Genomic DNA, 23,090 nt, shown 5'->3' with positions numbered 1-23,090 from the left:
TAAATATTTTTAAATATTCCATTTTGATGGAAAATACTGATAGAACCCACATTTAAAAAATCTCTTTTGGGTCTTCAGTAATTATTAAGAGTATAAAGAGGTCCTGAGACCAAAAAGTTTGAGAACTGCTGCTTTAAATTGCATCTAGTGAATTTTTATGGTTAAGAGATGTGTAGGTGGGAAAGAAAACAGGAGCAGGCCACAACAGGTTAAGGATAAAATCTCCCAGAACTAGGGCAGAGAAACAGGTACAGTAGGGTGGTGTGAATGAGAGTCTGTATTCCATTCCATTGAAGCTCTTCCTTTCATTGTTGGGGCCTAAACGAGACCTGACCCCTCTCTGTCCTGCCGTCCATCCCAGCACAAGACTCAGAAGGATTGTGGCCTTGGAGGACTGTGTCGTCTGACTATTTCTTTTCAGGTCCAGAGCACAGCCTGCCCAGCAGAAGAGACTGAGGCAGGGGCAGGAAAGAGGAGGATGATAAAGGGAGGTTCACCGGGTACTAGGAACCCACATTCTCCATATCACCCTGAATTGTGTACCACTTTTTTAAGATGATAAACTCCCTGAAAACAATGTGTGTCCAAAATTAAATAAGCTAGAGTTGGCTAAGTGTTGCCAAGTCCTGCATCCATTGTCTTGTACAGACCTGGATTCAGTACAATGCTCAGTCAATGACTTCATCTACAATCTTACGTGCCCTACACTGGCTATGTGCCCATGGTTTCATCACTACCTGGCATCCTGAGCCCAGCTCATGGACTACAAAACCTCTCCCCTACTCACCAGTTAAGAAGAATGAGGTAAGGCTCCTACAGGACCTGTATTCCTTAAATGCTACCCGCCTTTCTCCAGGTATCCTGTCATCTTCCTGGCTTGTGCCCAGCCCTCAGTTTTTGCAACCTGAATACGGAAAGCATTACCCTGGAAATCCCCAAGCAGCTCATCACACTTAGTTCACCAGGTGTTCAAATTCCAGATTTGGGAAGTCCCCACACAAATCTAAACCCAGTGGGCAACTTATAGGATATGCCCCTTCCAAGCAACTTAACACATTCAACCCAGAGGGTAATCTGGGGATGGGAATGCCATCTGGCCTGCCAATGAAATGGCTCAGTCATTACCCCACCCCCAGTACCAACAGGCACAACATCAGCTTATCCCAGAAGAAACTATTGATCTTGATGGGGGCATGGTAATGTTTGTGCTTCCAGGAGACTCAGCACTGTACCGTTTCCAGTGAGGAGGAGACTACGGCAGTTTCCAATGCCAACATATAAAAAAGGTCCAAAAGAGTATGCCAAGTTATCCTCTGAGAAATTCCAAGCTACAAGGGACACCTGACTGGGTTGAGAGGCAGCCCAACTAATTAATCAATCAGCAAGCATTTATCAGCACTGGAGTCTATTACATTTTATAGCACTACACACTGGAAGCATACTCCACAACCACCTCTACACCTACACGCAAAAACGTTCTTCACATATATGCCTTTCACCAACTATTGAATCCTTCAGGTTAACAAAATTCTCTTTTAAAATGAAAATGTCAATCTCTACCTCTATCACCCTTAAACAAATCAGACATTTACCCTTCGGTGTGAAAGCACTTTAATACAATTTCCTTCTACTCCTGGTACCTTATAGGAAAACAAAATTGTTTCATATCCTAGATCTAGAGCTGAAAGGGATTTGCCTTGCCATTTTATTGATGTGGAAACTGAAGCCCAGAGAGGCTGACTTCTCCAAACGTGGCAGGATTTAAATCCAGATCCAGTGTTTTTCCTACTGTTTGACATTGTCCTCTTCTGTCCTTCCTTTCAGTAGTACCTCCATGGCATTCTAATCCCTATTACCTTCTTCGACAATTTTCAATAGTTTTCACCAGCTGAACCAAAGTTGAAAAACTGAAAAATCCTCTTTAGGCTTAAGAGAGAAGGATGTGAAGCACTTCTGTGGTGACTACCCAAAGGTAACACAGACACACCCCTCGATGACTCAACAGAGAACTGTCAGCACACATGGAAGCCCAGGTTTTATTATTCATCATCCAGAATTTAATCCCCCAAACTAGGGACAACCAAACTATGCCCTACATGCAATTTCACCAAGCCTGCCTCAAAAAACTCATTTTTGCCCTGTAGGAAGAAAGCTTTCAAACTCTGTTCCAAGACCAGTGGAAAAAAATCACAAGAATTAAGTGGTTCATTAATAATAGAAAACAATCATAATAAAAGGGAGGGGCACTACTTTATTTCTCCAGAAACTATTTTATAATTAGATGCAGTAATTACTACAAATAGGTGTAACCAACTTTTGACATAAGCTGCTTGACCTGCCTTATATTGCAGAACATGAAAATGGACCATCACCCCCACATCCCAAAATGCTGACAGGCTTCTAAAACACAGCCAACGCTTCTGCTGTGCTTAAGGATTCTACATATGCAATAATATTATGCACGTGTAATAACTTGGCCAATATTTATGGCCATGGAGCCAAGATGGAAGAGTTGGTTAGTGTTAAAGAAAAATGTGTTCTTATGCCAAAGCACTTTGGGGAATTGCGTCTGGAGCAGATGCTCAACAGAAAAGCTGGGCTCAATCTCTTAAGGCAATAAAAATAATTAGTATTATTATTAATGATGGTGAGAATGAATATTTACAAAGCACTTTAAGGTTTGCAAAGAGGTTTGCAAATATGATTTCGTTTGATTGTACAGGGTATGCCTTTCAACCACATCTTCAGGATGTCAAGCTACCCTCATGAGCAGCTGTGCCCTCACTGACTAGTTCTTTTCCCATCTGGAGCCCCAAACCTTGGGCTCCATTTTTCCATTCTTGCAGCAGAGCACAGCCAATCAGCTCAGTCAACAAGTATTCATTAAGCACTTGCTAGGTGCTGGGCATTGTGCTAAGTGCTAGAAATACAAAGAGAAGCAAAAATAGTCCCTGCCCTCAAGAAGCTTACCTTCTAATCATGTAAATAGCCAGCTAGGAGTATATATGAATGGTCATGTAAGTTCTATGTTAAGCAGATGGAAGGTTATCTCATGAGGAAAAAAGGTAGGTGGGAGGGAATTAAGAAAGGTCTCATGCAAGAAGCAGGATTGGAGCTGAATCTTGAAGGAAGAAAGGGAAGCTAAGAGGTGGAGAGTGGGGAGGAAGAGCATTCCAAGTGGGGAGGGGGGGCGGAGACGGACACAGCCAGGGAGATTTAGAATCAAAGACTCCCTTGGGCCCCATGTAGCAAGAATGGATAATTTTAGTTTATTCAAAGTGGAGTTAGACCTATTAAACAAAGGGGAAAGGGGTGGCTGCACTGGCCAAATAATGTTTGGTTAATTATCATCTACATTATCAGGCACTCTTGAAGGGAAGAACTAAACTCAATTTGTAAGTAGGAAGATTGCTCTAAGTTTAGAGAGATAAATCGTTAGAACACAAGGCACGTTCTTCTCCAATTCCATATGACAGGGGTTACTTGGACACATTCTGGAATTGTCATAACCCCCAAAAGGATTTGTTAAGGAAAAAGGCCTTTGGAAAAAACAAAAACAAGTTTGTGTATGCCTGAAAAGAGGGGAAGAGGGCAAGGCTCAATACATTCTTGACTTTAAGTTTTTCTTTGATATATCAAATATATCATTTTAAAAGTTAAGTCAAGCACAGGGACTGGTTCCCTCCTAGGAAATTTTGCCAGATACAATATGATATTATCAAAGAATGTTGGCACACTGTTGTTGATTGTTTATTCTTCTTAACTTCCCTAAAAAGCCACCTTCTCTCACTGAGGAGAGAATGAATACCCTGATTTTTGGTTATGCCAATTTGATAAACCAGGCCAGGGTGGAGATAAGCTTAAATTTACCTTCTATTTTGTGTGTGTGTTTGTTTATTGTTTCCTGTGTGTAGAGTTGGCTTCTTTTCCCCCTATTCAAGAACTGAGAAACTGGGCCTCCCTGTGAATTTTAAACCAATGAATCAAAGCCTGACTGACTAGTTAGGAGAGGGCCTGCTTCAAGTTCTGACATTTCAAATCCATGTGATGGAGCCCTATTGCATCCATTTCCTGGGTGCTCAGCCCACCCTAAGTCAAGTCAGAGGTTGACCTTCAGCAAAAGGTCATCTTCTGTGTACTCAGTACAAATTTCCATGTGGAATAATAAAACAGAAAAAATGAAAAGCTATTCAAACAGAAAAGCATATTTTTTTTCAGGCAATAAATATACTAATATGATTAGGGAGAAGATATGATAATATGATGGATATGCTAATATGATAGAGGGGGAAGAAGAGAGAGTTAATTTAAAGCACAGCTAAAAAGCCTCCAAATTATGATCCATCCCTCTCTCCTCTAACAACTGGCTTAGTGCAGTGTAGTTGAAAAAACACTGAATTTGGCATCAGAAGAATTCTGGGTCTGCTTATTCCTCTTGGGATCTTAGACTAGTTACTTAAACTCTCTGGTCTCAATTTTCCCATGTATAAAATGAGAGTTGCACTAAATCAGTGCTTCTAGAAATTCTTCATCTCTGGACCCCTTCATACTCTTAAAAAGACCTCAAAGAACTTGTGTTGATATGGGTTATGTCTATCAATATTTACCATATTAGAAATAAAAATGGACATAGATTTTAAATGTTTGTCAATTCATTTATAAATAATAAATCCATTGCATGACATAAATGAAATATTTCTAATGAAAAAAGTTATTCTCCAAAAAAAAAAAAACTATTGAGAAGAATGGCATTGTTTTACATATTTTTGCAAATCTCTTTAATATCTGGCTTAATAGAAGACAGCTGGATTCTCTTATCTGCTTCTGCAGTCAATCCTTTGCAATAAATTATTTTGCTTAGAGTATATCAGGAAAATATGTCCTTACATAGACATGTAGTCAGAAAAGGGAGGATTATTATAATATTAAAATAGGTTAGTATTATGAAAATAGTTTTGATCTTGAAGACTTCACTCCTCAACTAAACAGAAAATCCCTTGAGCTCAGGAAAACTCTGTGTCCTACTACAGGTACTTGATCCAATGGCTTACACCCCAGGAAGTGCTTTCTTTATGTTCATTCTGTTGAATTAATTTTGATTAATACAAGATGATTAATTCGAGGTTCACTTTAATGAGGCAAACTCACAGAATCCTAAAGTCAGAAGAGACTTTACGGATTATTTTGTCTGACTCCTTCTACTTATACATAAGGAAAATAGGTTCCAGTTTCCAAGATCACATGTCTCCTAAGTGTCAAAATTGAGATTAGAGGCAAAGGTCTTCTTTCTCCTACTCTTTTTGCTACACCATTTTGAAAAGGTTCAATAAACTGGACTCTCTACCATGTCTTTTGTTTCTTCCCATTCCACAGCAACATATCCAATCATTTTTGCCCTTTCTCCCTCCTGCTTTCACTTCTAAATCTAATATTTTTCCTGCTGAGTTTTCTTTTTTTGGGGGGGGGGGGAGGGGTAGTTTGGTTTGGGGTTTTTTGAAATTGTCTCCCTATCTCTCCCATGCTCAAGCTGCAGCAGCCACTAATGGGCCCAAGCCCACTGCTGATCAGATATGGAGGTTAGGTCTGCTCCATTTATGACCTGGCCAGTTTACCCCTCCTTAGGAAACCTTTGTGGCCTGCCACTTTGTCCATGGTAAGGGCCATCATATTGGTATGGACACTAAATAGGCTTAGCCCCACCCCAGGTCAAATCCCCAAACTGAAGTGGTCCACCAGCCTTAGCCTCCCCGGCAGCAGGAATTATGGCCATACCATTCTTTCCCCACCCCCAGCCCCCAGCATAATCTCTAATTCCCCACGTACCTAATCTATATTAATTAATCGAATGCAACTTCCTCTACCCTGATGGGTGAAGTGGAACCAAATGATGTTATCTACAACATGAATTTAGAACAGCATTTTTCTAATTCTAAAATAAAATTTCAGAAAATCTAGGAATGAAAGGGGTGAGGAGGAGGTGTCAGGAAAACAAACTTTCGTCTGCCTTTTTCTAATGAGATTTAGTACCTAACACTAGTGCTCTATGCCTAAGAAATTCAGTTGAATATATACATATATATATATATATATATATATATATATATATATATATATATATATATATATATATATATAAAACACTGAATATAAATATATAATATATAAACATAACATTGAATGTAAATTGCCACAAAGAACAAGAACACAGGAAAAATATGTGTGGGGCCCAGCATATGTTGGTACCAAGAAACAAGCCTTTAAGTCAGTCTGTGACTCATTCAGCATGGAAAGAAAGAAAAGAGGAGGAATGAGAAAGACTCTCAAGGCCTTAGCATCTGTTGGAGTCTAGACAGGAGTAAAAAGGACAAGAGAGAATAAGCAATAGTGAAAGGAGATAGAATTAGGTAGATAACAAGGTGCTCCAAAAACAAAAACTGTATGTTCTTGGCCAGGTCACTTCACTACTCTGGGTCTCAGCTTCCTCAGCTGAAAAATAAGGGAGTCGGACTCTGACCAAAGTTCTGACTAGCTGTAAATAGATGATCCTTTAATACTCCAATGGAGATGTCTCAGGGCTGAATTTCAAAGAAACCACGATCATGATAAAAGGTTCTGGGTTCCAGATGATTTCTACACATAGAAATTCTAATCAATTAAAAGTCAATATGAAATAAACAGCCAGAAAAACCAAAGGTAGACAAAGGTCAGCCAACAATTGTGCCTCCGAAGGCAAAATGGAGTGTTCTCTAAAAGGAAAAGAATGAAGTACCAAAGGGGAGGGGACAAAGGGGAGGGGGGACAGATGGACTGACACAAAGAGACAGAGATAGAGACACAGAGAGAGACAGAGAAAGAGACAGAGAGAGTGGAGAAGAGGGAGAGAGAAAAAGGCACAGAGAGAAACAGAAACAGAAAGGAGGGAATAAAAGGGGAAGAGGGAAAGAGACAAAGGAGAGTCTCCAAATCATTTTCATGTCTGATGGTGGAAGGAGTGTGGGGGTGGAAGATAGCTGGGAACAAAGGACAGAGAATGTTGCTGACGACTGCATCCTTGTACAGAACAGAACAGGTGTCAGACTGATGTGAGTTGAGTCAAGCCAAAGGAAAAAAAATTAAATTCATGCGAAACCCAGATAAACACAGGCTAAAGACATACAACCCACACTTACGTATCTGCTTTTCAGCAAGACAAAATTGACTAGGTCAAAAAAAGTGTCTATTACTATTGAAAGTTGCCTCTGGCACTGGGATGAGCTTGCCCTACAAAATAGACCTGATCCCTTTGATATGCTTTGAATGCTGACTTGAGACAGAAAACGACTATTTTGAATAGTGAACAGAATGTAAAAATGCTTCATTCTCAGGCAAAAAGACTTTCTGTCTTCCCCGTCAAATCCTATGAGGTCAAATATACTCTAGCAAAGTAAAATGTAGAACTGGGCCAGTTATGGTCCAAAGGAAAAAGCTTTGAGCTTTTGACAGAGACACAGTCATGGGACCTGGGTTCAAATTTTTGTTCTGCCATTTAATATTTATGAATCCTTGGCCAAGTCATTCCAAATTACACAGTTCTTAGTTTCCTCATCTATAAAACAACAGACAGATTAAATGACCTCTAAGGACCCTTCCAATTCTAGAACTGGTATCCTATTATCTAGAAGTTGGGGGGCTGTGGGGGGAGGGAGAATGTGATGAGAGAAGGAAACAGAAAGAGGAAGAGAGTGAGAGAGAGAGCAATGAATTATCTGTGAAATGCTTGTAATTCTGTTCTTGCGATATCTTCAAGGTTGTTCTGTTCATGCTGTCACCCTTTGTAAAAAGCTAGTTTTAATTCAACTAGTCAAATGGAACCGAGGCAGGTTGGTGTCAGTGTAGATAGAATATAGGAACTAGAGTCAAAAACACTTGAGTTCCAATCTAGTTCCCAACATTTAATAGCTGTGTGACCCTGGGTAAAACAATTAACCTGTGTCTGCCTCACTTTCCTCATCTGTAAAATAGAGATAATAATAGAACCTACCTCCTAGAGTTGTTGTTAGGATAAAATGTGGGCAATATTTGTAAATATCATGTAAGCTTTAAAACACTACATAAATGCTAGCTATTATTATTAGTTTAAATTCTCTATTTTATTTAGCTTATGTTTTGCTTGAAAAAGTGCACACAAGAAAAGTACTCAATTAGTACTCAATCTCTGTTTATGCAATTGTGGGGAAATTAAATGATATTGAATGAAAGACTACCAGATCTATGCATGTGAATCATTAAGATGGACTTGCTTAAGACAGGCTTGGAATTTTGAGTCACCATGGCTTGTCAGGCTACACAAACTCACCAGAGTAAATAAACTGTGCAACTTAAATCTTCTGATAAACTCTGACTCTGATGTTAAGAGCATCAACATGGAGGCCAACACGGTGTAGCAGAAAAATCCCTTGATTTGGCATCAGAAGACCTAAGTTCAAGCTGTTCCCTGATGTTTCATAGTATTATAGATTTATGGCAAGAAGAAACCTAAGAGATGACTCAGATCAACTTCTTCATTTTACAAATGAGAAGACTGAGACCCAGAGAGGTTAAGTAATTTGCCCAAGGTCATATAAGGCATCCCCCTGTCTCTGTGTCTTTGCATAGGTGGGTCTCCATGTGTGGAATATCCTTCCTCTTCACCCTTGTCTCACTGAAACTCTGTTTCTTCAAAGCTTAGCATAAACACCTCCCCCTCCATGAGACTTTTCCTGATCCCTCTATTTAATTAGTGTGGTGTCACGCAGTATAGTTCATTTTATCTTGAAATTAATGATCAATTCACATGTTTTATTCCCTTAAAAAATAAACTCAAGGCTAAGGATTGTTTTGGGTTTTGTTTTTCTATACCCAATGCCTAGCACCTAGTAGGTACTTAATAAATGTTTCTTGAACATGAATTGAATTAAATTGGTTTCCTCAAAGAAGCAGTTTTTTGGACTTATTCCCAACTTTCTGCCTTGTGAAAATTTGTACCAAATATTTCACCTGTGGAGGAGGGAACAGTAAACACCTACATAATAGAAACTTTTTTTTTTTAATTCAGCCTCTACCATTGGTCAGCAGCATGGATGGATAAGCTAATGGAGGAAATTAACTATATCTAAATAAGGGATTTGATGTTCTAATAGTACTAACTTCCACAGCTGTAAGGAAAACAAGTTTTAAAAGAGGGGGAAGAGGGCATCAAGTAAGTACCGGTAAATGCCCAACATGGATTCAGCCAGCACAAGACCAGGAGCAAGAGGGCTTGGGTTCTGGTCAGGCTTATGCCCCAGCAAAGAATCCAAACAGATCTAGAAACCAGGTCTCACCTGAGTTCTCACGGCACATAGAGCTTCCTACACTGTCTTCTAAAAACTGAAAAAGCCATACTACAGAAAGTACCGCACATGTGGCTATGGGCCTCCACGGACTCCTGCTCACCACATAAACCACTCTAGGAGAACGCTCCCCACCTTCCTAATTTAGGTACAGAGATACATAGGGAACTGAGAGCTGCTGCTCTTGGTTGGTAAGAGGTGAGGGACAAAAGAGAGAACTGAGGCTACTCTCACCAACAGAAACACAAACCGATCTTCCCAAAAAAGGCTTATGACAATTGGTTCCCTTCTGCACAAGAGAAAGAATCATGTGCCTGGGCACAAATACACGTATACCTTTTTTTTTTTTTAAACTATTTTTTTTGCTTTGTTTTGGCAGGGCAATTGGGGTTAAGTGACTTGCCCAAGGTCACACAGCTAGTACATGTGTCAAGTGTCTGAGGCCGGATTTGAACTCAGGTCCTCCTGACTCCAGGGCCGGTGCTCTACTCACTGTGCCACCTAGCTGCCCCAATACACGTATACCTAATTACTTCTCTGCCATAGATAAGAATACAACAAATACAAAGCTACAAGAGACTTTTGAAGTCATTCAGTTCAACCCCTTTTATTTTTACAAATGAGGAAACTGAGGCCCATAGAAGTCGAGGTCCAGTAATGCCACGTGCCTTTGGGCAAAAACTTTCAGTGGCTCCCTACTGCCTAACTCTGTGCGGCATTAAGGCCTTCCACAAGCTGGCATCACCCAGGCTCTGGCTTCTGGACCTTGATTCAGACTGTTCCTTATGCCTGTAATGTAGACAGATCTATATCTAGATACAGATATAGGGTCAGGAATACCTCAGCCCAAATCCAGTCCCCATCACTTTCTAGCTGTATGACCCTGGGTAAAACATGTCTGTCTACCTCAGTTGCCTCATCCATAAAATGAGGATAATAAAAGTGTCCACTTCCCAGGATTATTGTGAAGATAAAATGAGAAAATATTTGTAAAGCACTTAGCAATCTTAAACTGACACATAAATGCTAAGTATTATTATTTGTGTCCGTAGCATAGTGTCTAGTACACAGTAACCATCTGATAAATGTTCATTGATTGACTGACTGAGATTATAAAGACATCTTATTTCTTTACTGAAGTCACGCACTTCTAATGGAGACAAATGTACTCATCTGCAGCTTAGTCATTCACCTCTATCACTGTCTTCAGCCACGTAAAGGGGTGGCTAAAGTTTAGGATGGAGCTCGGGATTGGGGTGGGATCTTCCCCCACCAGAGAATGATAACAAAGATGGCACCAGTCCTAAGGGCAAATAGAAAGAAGATATTTTCTACCCAAGAGCCCCCGTACACATCAGGTACATAGATGCTTTTTTCAGAACCAAAGCCTAAGAGATAGCAAGTTTTCTGCTCATCTCGTTCACTGTAAAACTCAAGAAAAAATTGAAAGTCTGTGTGTACAACCTACGTCAAATTGCTTACCATCTCAGTGGTAGGAGAGGGAAGAAAATCAGGGACTCAAAATTTAAGAAAAAATCAATATTAAACATTTTTACATGTAATTGGGGGAAAAGTTTAAAAAAAAGAAAAAGAAAATAGGAAGTCTGCATACTCCATAGGGGTACATTCAGCGACATTTTACATAAATGGGCAGAATATCTTGGTCATGCTACCTACAATGAAGCCTTTTCTGTTGAATGAAGGGGCAAAATAGCCAAACCTCATCATGCTCAGCTACTTGTACTCTCAAAACACTAATTCCTCACCTTCTGACCTATTTCTTAATTTGCCAGTCAATAACTTTAAGGGCTTAGGAGCCTCCTGAAGTTGCTTTGTGAGATCTCGTTAAACTCATTCCTCACAAGGGCAGGAACTGCTTTGATGTGTGCTAAAAGCTGCTTTTGGAAATCAGAGAATTTGCATGATGGTCCAAAATCAGTGACTCTTAAGTAAAATCTTTCAAAACCTGCCCAATAAAATCTAATTTTGACTTCAGAAGTTCAGGAACAGTGATGATTCAATCCAGCATAGTTAATTCTGTATTATCTATGAAGAAAGGGCATGCCAAATAAATTGGGTAATATTTCTGATGGAATGTTTGCTCTACAGTACTTAATTGAGCCACCTATTTTCAAGCCCTTTAGCAGCATCAATTTGCAGTGATGTGGTAAGTCATAAATTTGTGGTAATGCACTACGAATGAATCTTAGCTATTTGTTAAAGTGGATTACTTAAGGTCTTTCCTTGGAAATCCCTGAATGATAGAAGTCTTCTTCACCTTCCTCTTGCTCCTCTTCTTCTTTTTCATATACTTCTCCTTCTTGCTCTTCCTCCTTCTTCCTCCTTCCTTTCCTGACCCATAACATTCCATTTCCTATCTCTGGGTGCCTGGAATATACTCCCTCCTCAGCTCTGTCCCTCATTACTTTCAAAGCTCAGCTCAAATACCATCTTCTTTGTGACCCTCCCCCCGCAATTTCCTTGTATTTATTTTTCATATATTTTATATGTACATGCTGCCACCCCCAATAGGTTATATGCTGCATTAAGTTTCCTGAGGACAGGGATCATTTCATATTTGTTTTTGTATTCCCAGGACCTAGCAAAATGTTTAGCACTTTAAGTAGGAATTGAATATGTGCTTGTTGGTTGACTGACTATAATGCAATGTAAAATAGCACATGTATTTTATAAATGAGAAAATGGAGGCTAGAGAACCCATCACTTGCCCCCAAGTCACACAGCACTTAGTTTGTGCTGGCATGTGCTTAAATCAGCCAGAGGACCTGACAGGTCCTCATTGACTCAGGAGTGCCCATAGCTGCCGATCCTGTGTAACTCTTATTCATGTTCTCCCATAAGTTTGCCATAGGAGGTTCAGTCAGTGTTGGGGACTTTCCTCACTTTTTCCTGACATTGCAAAGGTAATAGTGGAAAATTTCTAGTCGATATGCCTTTCATCCCTCATTCTTGCTAGTCCAGCTTCTTGACTTATCTTGTACTTCCCTGATGACATCCTCCTTTACTCCTGTTCTTCAGAGTTCCTCATTGGTTATACGTGGCAGTCTGCTCATGTCCACCATGAGCGCCTTCACTGTGTGCAACTCATTTTTAACTCTTCAGAGGCAAGATATCACATGTCTTTGCTGCCATATAGCAACACAGGTAAAATGTCAGTACTAAAAAGACGGGCCTTTGCTTTCATGTGAAACGGGATTAGCAAAAGAGCTTTACAATTCCCCTAAGGAAATCCAGACCACTCTTTCTCCTGTTCAGTTTTGGACCTAAGACACAGTCCATCTGCCCCTATCTGTTTCAAATATACTAAGTATTGAACAAGCTCTATAAAGTATCTATCCAAATGCATGCTGAAATCTGAGTCACAGCCAGGCTTCAAATATTTGGTCTTTCCTATGTGGATAGGCAGACCAAACAGATGCTTATAGGTATCTCTGAGGAAGCTCTAATGTCTTAGAACTCAAGGCTACAAGGAGCAAGATATAGGGAAGCAGTAGCATCTGGGGTACCTTCACCATCCACAAGGAATCCCTTGCCCTCCTTTCATTTTCATCCTTGAATGTTGTTGGGATGACTTTGTGTAATTGGATATCCCAAAAAGATATCTTTAAATAGGTTTTACCCTCCTTTGCTCTTCTCTGCTTTACGAGACAATATTGCTCATAATCATCCATTGTCCTCACAAACAATATTTTACAAACAAGTGTATGTTCTAACCCAGCCATCTCTCTCCATTTAGCAAGTAAGTCAGATGTGTCCTATGGTGTTTACTCTTTTGGTCTCCTTGTTGCAGCAATTAATTTACGCTGGATAAACTTCTGGATAAAATTCTGGATAAAATTAGCAATATTTAGTGTTTATATCACTTCTGTTTTCCATTTCCCATTTTTAATTTCCAATTAATTTTTCAGGGTTGAATTGTGTGACATATCTTCTTTCTCATTATTATTCTTTCTTCTTGCTTTATAGTAATTCTGATCTTAGCTCTGATGAGAGAATGGTCTGACTGTACAAAGGCTACTGACCTGGTGGTAACCCCCATATCATTAACAAGTCTCTTCCTTTCTTTTGTTACATAACCTATTTTGTTCTTTATGGTACTATTGCTGCTTGCCAGGCCCACAACCTTCCAATTTTTAAAATGTTCTAAAGTTATGAGGTTTCTTTGTAATCTAAAAGCCCTTGGCATTTCAGTTTCCTTTTTCCTGAATTATATTTTCCCATGTATTTCTCCCCAGACTCAACTTTTCCCACTTTTGCACTCAAGTCACCCTGTAAAAGAGTATATGTTGGTTTAATTCGTACCATTTTATCAAGTTCTTCTTAGAGAAAGTCTACCCCTTCATTCTCAGCAAACACTATTGGTGTATAGATTGTAACTATTTTCATGGTGATCTTTTTGTCAATACCCATCATTAATACTGCAACATGGAAAGACCAAACATCCCATGAAATAATGTTTCTTGTTGCCTTTGGAGAAATGATAAAAACTATTCTGCCAATTCCTTTCTTTTCCTTGCCAAGGAATACCCATGAGCCATCATTCCATTTAACAGCAATTTCCTCCTTCCTTCTGGTTTCATTTATAGCAACTATAGTATATAGCAAAAATGTCAAATTAATATGATCCAGCTCCTTCAGCAATATGGGGGATATAAAATCCACTGCTCACTGGACGGGGATCTTTAAAGTAGCAGTAATCTAACTAAAAGTTTCTTGGTGATCTAAAAACCTGTGTGAGCCTTAATATCATCTGTCCCCTTTCCCACTTCTCTGTCATTACCACTGCAAGAGCAGAGAGGAGCCATTGTCCTGTTGCTGCTATTTGTCCTTCATTCTCAAAGAGGACCATGACATCAGAGAGGTGATGCCATGACATCTAAGTGAATTGGAGTTAAGTGAGGGAGGGCTATGTGAAGTCATCACCCTCACTTTCTCCTCCAGAGCCATCTGAGTCCAATGGCCAGATATGGATCAGGACAACTGGAGGTGGCCTAGAATGCAGTGGGGGACCTTGGCTTTTTCAAGCTAAGGTCTTTCCCAGGTCTCAGTCTGATGTTGGCCGCACCCATTCAGTGTTAATAAGAAATGAGGCAAAGAATGGCCTCTTTAAAAAAAATAGATCTGGGAGGGAAAGACCCTCGGAAATTCTGGCCAAAACAGAAACAACTGTTATTTATATTCCTGAGCCAATCAGAGTCCAAACAACGACTAAGTAGCGGGCTTGGCCTCGGACCTACTGTTGGCTAATCAAAGAGTCAGAGTGATTTGGGGTTAAGGCTGGTCTTTAAGAGAAAAAAACAAATATAATAAGAACTAAAGTCTATTTATCTTCAAATGGTTGATAACTTAAGATTTTCTGACATCTCAAGCAGATCCACATTACCAAGATTTTACCCCAACCTGACAATGTGAAGAGGAGGTTCTCCAAAGTTACTTGCTAGATGACTTACCTCTGAATCTTTGGGCTGCTGATTTCGAATGACAATCAAATTATACAATATCCTATCATCATCGGCTTCTGTATGGGATACATCATGAGGTATGCTCCATAAATTCTTCTCATCGTCTCTCACTAGAGTTGCTCCAAAAGAGGAGTAAGGATTGTTGCCACTAGAATTGAAAGTGGGGGAAGAGAGGGAGTGAGAAGTAGAAAGCACAGTAAATTTAGACAACAATCATTGTAGTACCTTTCTTTCTTTGACTTACACAATTAGCCTTTCATGAATACACAGATGGTAACAAAATAAAATTGCAAAAAGCAAATCAATAAAGATTTCTATTACTTAGTCACAACACCTTTGGAGTAGTTAAGTCTACTTGCTACCAATTTCCCAAATTCAGGATTTTTTGATAGCCTAGTTCTAATTTCTGGTTACAATAAAGTGCCACATATGTAAGCAAAGCAGGCATGCCCAGGAAGGCCTGGTAATGATTTCTCAAAATCAGAGTTTGAGAGCTGGAAGGGACGCCAGCAGCCATCTGGTCAGTGCAACTCAGGCATGAAAAGCCTGACACAATGTGCCTGACATACACCTTCCTGAATCCATCTTCTGTGTCCTTGAGGAGCTGTGCACCATGACAAGGTAAGCTCAGTATGAACTCCCCTTGTCCTGGGAAGACAGTCTCCTTGCCCCTTTAACACCACGTGAAGGATGCTTCCTCACACACCTGGGCTACATCCATGGTCTTGGCCTTTAAAGGGAGGAATAGAGGCAGACTGAAAAAAAAATCAGAGAAAAGAACCACAGATGGAAGAGGGATTGTACATAGAGGCTCCAGTTTCCTTGAGGAAACTACCTAAAATCATTCAATCATTCCTTAATGTAGTATTAAAAGAGCAAAGGGGCAACCCAGGGCCAAAATGGTTCAGCCTTTATCATGAACTTCACTTTGTCAGAGAAAGATTTAGGAGAGTCTTACCAAGACCCTTCTCTTGGCCATATCTTCTATATAAGTATTCAGATGACTCAGTCTTAATATTCCCCAATTGGTTCTATTAGATGCTTTCTGGTTTGTTTATTTTTCTCCAAGTGAACATCACATTTATTTGTTTCACAAGAGTGATCAAGTGAATTAATTCCCCATATTAATTCCCCTTATGGCTTATACCAAATTATAGACATTTCTGTCCCTTACTCCCCTTTATCACACTTTTAGTGCAGAAATGAATCAGTTGCAATTCAAATAGGTATGTCCATGCTGTTCAGCTACTATAAGGAAACTCCCCCTATCCTGGAGTTCCCATGGTTATTCCTTTGCATCATAGCCAATTGCTAACATTGAAACAGCTCTTTAATGTTTGTAAAGTGCTTTACATATATATATGTATGTCACATGATCTTTACAAGACTGGGAGGTAGGTTCTATTATAATCCCCATTTTACAGATGAGAAGACTGAGGCTGAGAGAGCCAGGCTCACATAACTAGTTAATGCCTGAGGCAGCATTCAACCTCATCTTTCTGACTCCAAGTCTGGCATTCTAACCACTAGGCAACCTAGCCAACTCACAGCTTCTCCTTTACCCAGTTTCAAGAGATTTCACAATGGAACCCAAGATTTGGGGGGCCTATCCAACTCAACATATCTGATGATATTCTAATCTAAACCTTTTCCTGGCCAAAATAAAATGTTCAGCTATTTTCTGTCACTTCATTAATGTGAATTTAGCAATCTAATATTTGAAAGAAAGACAAAACTAAGGGCCATATAAACATCTTAATTAGTCTGCGCTAGCTGTGATGTTTGCCAAGTTGACAATTGCAAGCAGGTCTTATGGAAGACTTTATTTCCCAAAAGATAAAAGTATTTTGAGGTTAAGGACCCTATATCCTTGCTCCAGCAACAACTGGAATAATGCAGAGAAGAAAACCACAGCCCCTGAATGAGAATGATACACAAGTTCAGGAAGCAATCCCTATTTTTTTTCAGTAATGATCCTCCCCTCAGACCTCACACAGTACTTTATACTTCTTAAAGGCAATAATACCCTACAACATTATTATAATTATCTGTGTTTGTATCTTATCTTTCCACCAACCTAAAGCCCCTGGAAGACAGAGACTGTATCTTAGCTAAATTTTTTTTCAGGAAGACCTGAATTCAAATCCAGCCCCAGATACTCACTACCTATGTGACCTTGGGCAAGTCATTTAACCTGTTTGCCTCAGTTTTCCTGATCTGTAAATGGGCATAATACTAGCAACCTACATCCTATTTGTATAGCATTTAGCACAGTACTTGGCACACAGTAAGTGCTATATAAATGTTAGCTCTTATATTATCTCCCTTTGTGCCTAGCAGAGCACTATGTACACAGTTGGCACTTAATAAATATTTGCTGAATGGTCTTCCTTCCTATCTCCTTCTACACTAGGGAAAAAGAAGGTACACAATAAATACTTATGGAATAATTACAATAGCTAACATTTATATAGTGCTTTAAGGTTGGCAAAGCACTTTACAAGAATATCCCACTGATCCTGACAAAAACTTTGTGAAATAGGTGCCATAATTATCTCTCTTTTGAAGATGAGGAAACTGAGGCTGAATGAGGTTAAATGACATATTCAGGGCCACATGGCTATTAAATATAAGATCCTGTACTATATTCACTATGCTACTCACCTGCCTTGCTGTGCCACATCTCACTATCTCAAGAACTAGGAAAGAATTGAAGAAAATGAACAGATATCTAAATCTGTTAGAGGTAAAGAAAATCCAAGAGGTATTTAGCTTCCCCACCTTTTTAAAACTTCCTCAAAGCTGCAAAGTCAGAAATCAGCCAGAACCTAAGTTGGCTCACCAATGATAATAGTATCCTGACCATGGGCCTAGCCTACTCTTTCTCTGTCAGACCACAATTTCCTTTTCTCTTCTGGGTACAATACCATAACCCACAGTATCCTCCTCCATGCAAGGAAGCAGAAACCTTTCTATTTAAAGTTCCCAAGAAGTCTTGTGAGGCCCACTGACGTGAGCACTCCTGGCCTGCCCCACCAATCGGGGCAGGGTCTACCCATCAGTCACTGAAATATTTTCTAACTATGGTCAACACCTGTGAGTCCAAAAGTAATAAAGCAAGACACAAAGTGAGTGGCCTCCAATATGGCACTGTTGTCTGTGGGCTCTTGCTAATATTCGCTAATCTTCTGGTCCTCAAACCTCCTCTGCTTGCCCCTACAACTTCCTGCCTGTTTCTCCACCCTCTAGCTGACTTTCCTGGACTGGACCTCTTGCCTGCCTAGATTTCTTTTTCTTTCTTTTTGCTATATTTGGGGTCCAAGCTGTTTCCCTCCCTCTTCCCAACCACAAACTTGAGAAGGCCAACATTTGGCACAGGCATATATGTGAAACTATACAATCCATAGTTCCATATATCCATATATTCTCTGGAAGGGGGTAGCATCTTCCTTCATAGGTCCTTTGTAGTTGATTTGACTATTCATATAACCTGCCTAGATTTCTGATGTCCATTATACACAACTGGTTTGCTAGGTCACTACCAGTTTGGGTCTGCTTCCCACTAACTGGGTCCCACTGTTCTCTGTATCCTATAAAGAGATGTTCACTCTTTACCTCTCCTCCCCCACATCATGGACAGCATCAATCCACAAGATAAACCAAAAGTGAGAGAATTATCTTGTATAACTTTGGACCATTAGGAAGGCAAGAATAAAGGAGTGAAAAAAAAAATCTGTACCAAAGGGATGGAGAAAGGAGAAAACTGTCCTGAGATTTCTGATAAGACCTCTTTTTATAAAGCAAGCATATTGTGTGGTCTAATAGCCACTGGGGTTTAGGGTTTAAAAAACCTTAGGAAAGATTAGGAAAAAGAGAACAGAATCATGCCAGACAAAGAGGCCAATTCTACTCTCTGCCTGTGCCTTCCTCCCTACCCCACCCCCACTTTAGTGCCTTCTCTTCTCAGCCTTTCAGAATCCTTCTCTTCCTTCAAGGCCTAGATCTGACTGGCATCTCCTCCTACAAAGGCCCTCCCTAAGTCTGCCCCTCCCCCCATGCCCCAGCTAAAGGTGCTTTCTCTCCCTCCTCAAATTTCCCTAGGGGATTCTGCCTGGTTTCTACTTTTCCACCCTCACTCCTTGTTTATTTTATTTTGTATTTCCTAAGTAGAACATAAGCCCCTAGAGGGCAGGGGCTATTTCCTGGTTTGGGGAGTTTTGGGGTGGTTATTTTTGTTTGTTTTTTGTAATCCCAAGTACCTAGCCCACTGACTGGAATAGAGGGGGGAACTAACAAATTTCTGAGATTAAGAATTGAATACCTAGTTCCTGAAAGGTCCTAAAGAAAAGGAGAGCTTCTGCTACACCTACCACTCCCTCTCACACACACTGCTCCATGCAACACCCTCCCTCCCACAATCCCCACAACCATCTGCTGATAATAAATATTTTATTAACATCAGGCATTCAAAAGCACACTGAGAGGCCCCCATGACATTGTATACTGAACAGATGCTTTTTGCTCCTGTAGAGAAGATGAGAAAGTCTCAGAGATTCCACCCCCAACCTCCCCTAAGGATCAATTACCAAACTGGTCTTCTGTATTTTACTTTAATAGTGTCTCAGCTAATAAGATGCTGAATGGTTTACAAAGGCTGATCATCCCTGACAGGGACTCTAGGAGAGACATTATATTGTCCAAAGCTTAATCAGTAGGGAAAAAAAGTTCTTTAAGGAGAGTTTCAAAGTATATTCTCACCACTGACCTTGACCTGAGGGACTAGATCCCTAAAGGTCCCACACCCACACTGGGGTTTTTGTTGATGATATAAATTCCAGGGACTTTACTGTCTACCTCCAAAGGTCACGTGGCTGTATTTATTCTATTTGCTTAAGACTAAAGCTCAAAGGAACATGAAGAAACTTCAAAAATCAACCAAGGAAATCTTCCATTCCCAACCTAAATCAAGTCTGCCTTCTTCTCCAAACACTTACCAGGCTAACATCTTTGAAGGCAAAATAAATGCACAAGATAAACTTGCCTACCTAGTTTGGGGTAGCTTTTAGCCTTACTTGCACCTTGGTCTGTTAATATAAAAATAACTTGGTGGTCTGAACACAGCCATGTGGTCTCATGGATACACCCCTGACCTTGAAGTCAGGAAAGGAAGCCAGGAAGAAGCACTTAGTAAGTGCCTACTATGCGCCAGGCACTGTGCTAAGTGCCTTACAAATATTATCTCATTTATCTTCACAACCCTGTAAGGTAGGTGTCATTACTAGCCTCACTTTACAGATGAGGAATTGAGGCCGAGAGGGGGTAAGTTCTTTATCCATTAAGCCACTAGCCTAAAGAAAGCACCATGGGGGGACCAACGAAGGTGACACTTAGGAATGGGGGCCTCAAGTCATAATAACAGAGGCTGTGGAGTATGAAAATTATGATTAGGTATGACATTACTAACAGTGTATCAGTTCAGAGAATTTCCCCCCGGCTATTTTGCCTTTCAATTAATATAAACTCTGAACAGATGGTGTTTATACCTCATTCACGGTCCATGACCTACATGTCATATCATGTGCTGTACTCCGAGCTCCAGACCAAGTCTTTGAACTTTTCACTCACTTTCTCTCTTTAAATTACAAATGTAACCCTTCATTTCAACAGCCATGATAAGAAGAGTTGTAATTCATAGAGCACTTTAAGATTTGAGAAGTGATTTCTATATACAGCGTGTCCCAAAAGTCTTAGTGAAGTTATAAGCCTTAATACACTAAAAAGTTTTGGGACAACCTACATTATTTTATTTGAACCTCTTAATAGCCCTGGCAGGGAGACTCAATAGGCATTATTAATTCCATTTTATAGATGAGGAAGTTGAGGTTCCATAGGGTTAAATGATTTGCTCATAGTCCTGTAAAAGATTCCTCGGCTACTTTTGTCATTATAAGTAATGCCATAGAAGGGCTAGAAGGCATCGTGGATAGATAGAGCAGCAGGCCTGAAGTCAGAAGGTTTAAGTTCAAATTTAACCTCAGACACTTACTAGCCGTGTGACCTTGCGAAAGTTATCAATGTCTGTTTGTCTCAGTTTCCTCAACTATACAGTGGGGTTAATAACAGCACCTACCTTCCAGAGCTGTTGTGAGGATCAAATGAGATAATACATATATATATATATACATATGTATGTATGTATGTATGTATGTATGTATGTGTATATGTGTATATATACATATGTATGTATGTATGTGTATATGTGTATATATATACACATACATACACACATAATATATACATGCGTATATACACACACATAATATACACACATGCACATATATATATAAAACATCAACTATATCACCCTGATTCCATCCATCCATAACTTGCTTACCTCACACTTACAGCTATGACATATCTCAGTCCCTCCCTCCCAGAAGTATTATCCCCATATTTACAGGTGAATAAAGTGGGGTTCAGAAACGTTAAGTAATTTGTACCCAGCTAGTAAATGATCAGCTCCAGAACCCAGGTCTTCTGATTAACAGTCTAGTTCTCCTACCACTAAACCACACTATCTTCCTATAGTTAAAATGGGTAGTTACATAAATTTGCCCATTTCTACATACATAGCATAAATTTCCATTCTTTTTCCAATAGAAAGATAAATTCCTAAGCAAAGGAGAGCAGAAACAAACCCCTTTCAACAGGAATCTGGATGTCAGTTGCCTGTGTGTTCACTGGTAATCCAAATATAATGGCTTTCCTTAGAACCTAGAGCTATCCCATGACCAGATCTGCTTGCTATGGATAATCAACTTTATTCAACACATTTTTGGTGGGCACGTTACTGCTCAATGCCAAGGGTATAAGATGAAGACACATTCTCTGAGTCCAGTCTTATTGAGACATAGGGTTTCCTCCTGGAGTTTATAATACAGGTTGGGATGGGGGGATGAAGAAAGAGAGAGAGAGAGAAGAGAAAGCTGATGAGACACATACATAAGTAACTAGAGAACAAGGCAGAATATGATAAGTCTCCAGGGAAAGGTGGGGGTAAAAAACCTACTATATAAGTTTCAGAGAGATTGCATCTGGCTTTAGAGGAAAGGAGGAAAAGAAAAGGCAGGTGGGGATAAAAAAAAAACTATTATTGAAGTTTCAGAGAGGTTGCATCTGGCTTTAGAGTACAGGAGGAAAAGAAGAAGGCTGATGGGGGTAAAAAACCTACTATTTAAGTTTCAGAGAGATCACATATGGCTTTAGAGGAAAGGAGGAAAAGATGAAAAGGCTGGATGGGAAGTTGGCATTTGTGTTGGACCTTAAAGGATGAACAGGATTTCAACAGGCAGAGAGGTAGAGAAAGAGCCCCCTTGTAGGCAAAGGCAACAGCATGGACAAAGGCAAGAAGGTGGGAAAGTTAGGGGCCACCTGTGCATTAACAGTGAATGGCAAGCATATTTTTAGCTAGGTATCACCAATTGCCTCTTCCCACACTCTAGGCCTTAGGTCAGTTTTTCTGGGACTGATCCTTGCTCCTCCTCCACAAAGTAACCATGGAAAAATATAAGAGTCCACTTCCAATTCCTCTCTTTCTGTAGTGTCTTCCCCCATTAGAATGTAAGCTCCATGAGGTCCTAACTATCTTGCTTTCTTATATTTGTAAACCCTAGAGCTTTGCACAAGTGACCTTACCTACTACTACTATCTACTTCATATGACCATAGATTAAGAGATGGAAGAGCCTTTAGAGGTCAAATCCAATCCTCTCATTTTACAAATAACAAAACTGAGTCCCAGAGAGGTTAAATGACTTGTCTTAGGTCACACAGTTAGTAAGTGTGCAAGGCAGAATATAAACCCCAAGTGATCAAAGTTTACTAATCTAGTAATGTGTGTGCTCTTATTTTACTGGCTTTTGTTAAGTCCTCTTTAAATTCCTCCATTCTCTAGCATTGGGCTATTCGTGCTAGACCCAGGCCACCACTGTGATGGAATCCATCTTATGTAGCATCTTTCTGGCTTCCCATTCCTTGCTTGTCTCCACTGTTGCTGACTCCTGGCCCCTCTCTGACTCCATTATCCACCTTTGTTGTCTTGGCTGCTCATCTGCCAGCTGCTGGCATGCACCCAATTCCCCTGTGCCCAGTGAAGGAAAGTTCATACTCTTGGAATCTGGGCAGGGGCAGCAGGTTGTGGATACAGGGAGAAGAGACTAACAAAGAAGGTAGGATAAGCAGTAATCCTAGCAAAGAAA

The 23,090-nt window shown here is 40.0% G+C and overlaps 1 protein-coding gene and 1 non-coding gene across 2 annotated transcripts in view; one reads left to right on the top strand and one right to left on the bottom strand.

The window, feature by feature from the left end:
• MREG (melanoregulin) overlaps window positions 1–23,090 on the bottom strand; it is a 70,046-nt gene that overhangs the window by 33,531 nt on the left and 13,425 nt on the right. The window contains exon 2 of the mRNA XM_036753291.1: window positions 14,822–14,981. Within this exon, the coding sequence (XP_036609186.1) occupies window positions 14,822–14,981 (160 nt within the window). The remainder of the gene's footprint in view (window positions 1–14,821; window positions 14,982–23,090) is intronic.
• On the top strand, window positions 16,691–16,795 carry LOC118849294. The gene has a single exon (XR_005010340.1). It is a non-coding gene; the product is annotated as a U6 spliceosomal RNA (small nuclear RNA).

The sequence above is a fragment of the Trichosurus vulpecula genome, chromosome 4 (genome assembly GCF_011100635.1).
Source record: "Trichosurus vulpecula isolate mTriVul1 chromosome 4, mTriVul1.pri, whole genome shotgun sequence".
NCBI classification, from domain to species: Eukaryota; Metazoa; Chordata; class Mammalia; order Diprotodontia; family Phalangeridae; genus Trichosurus; species Trichosurus vulpecula.
This window is presented reverse-complemented; position numbering and strand designations above follow the sequence as displayed.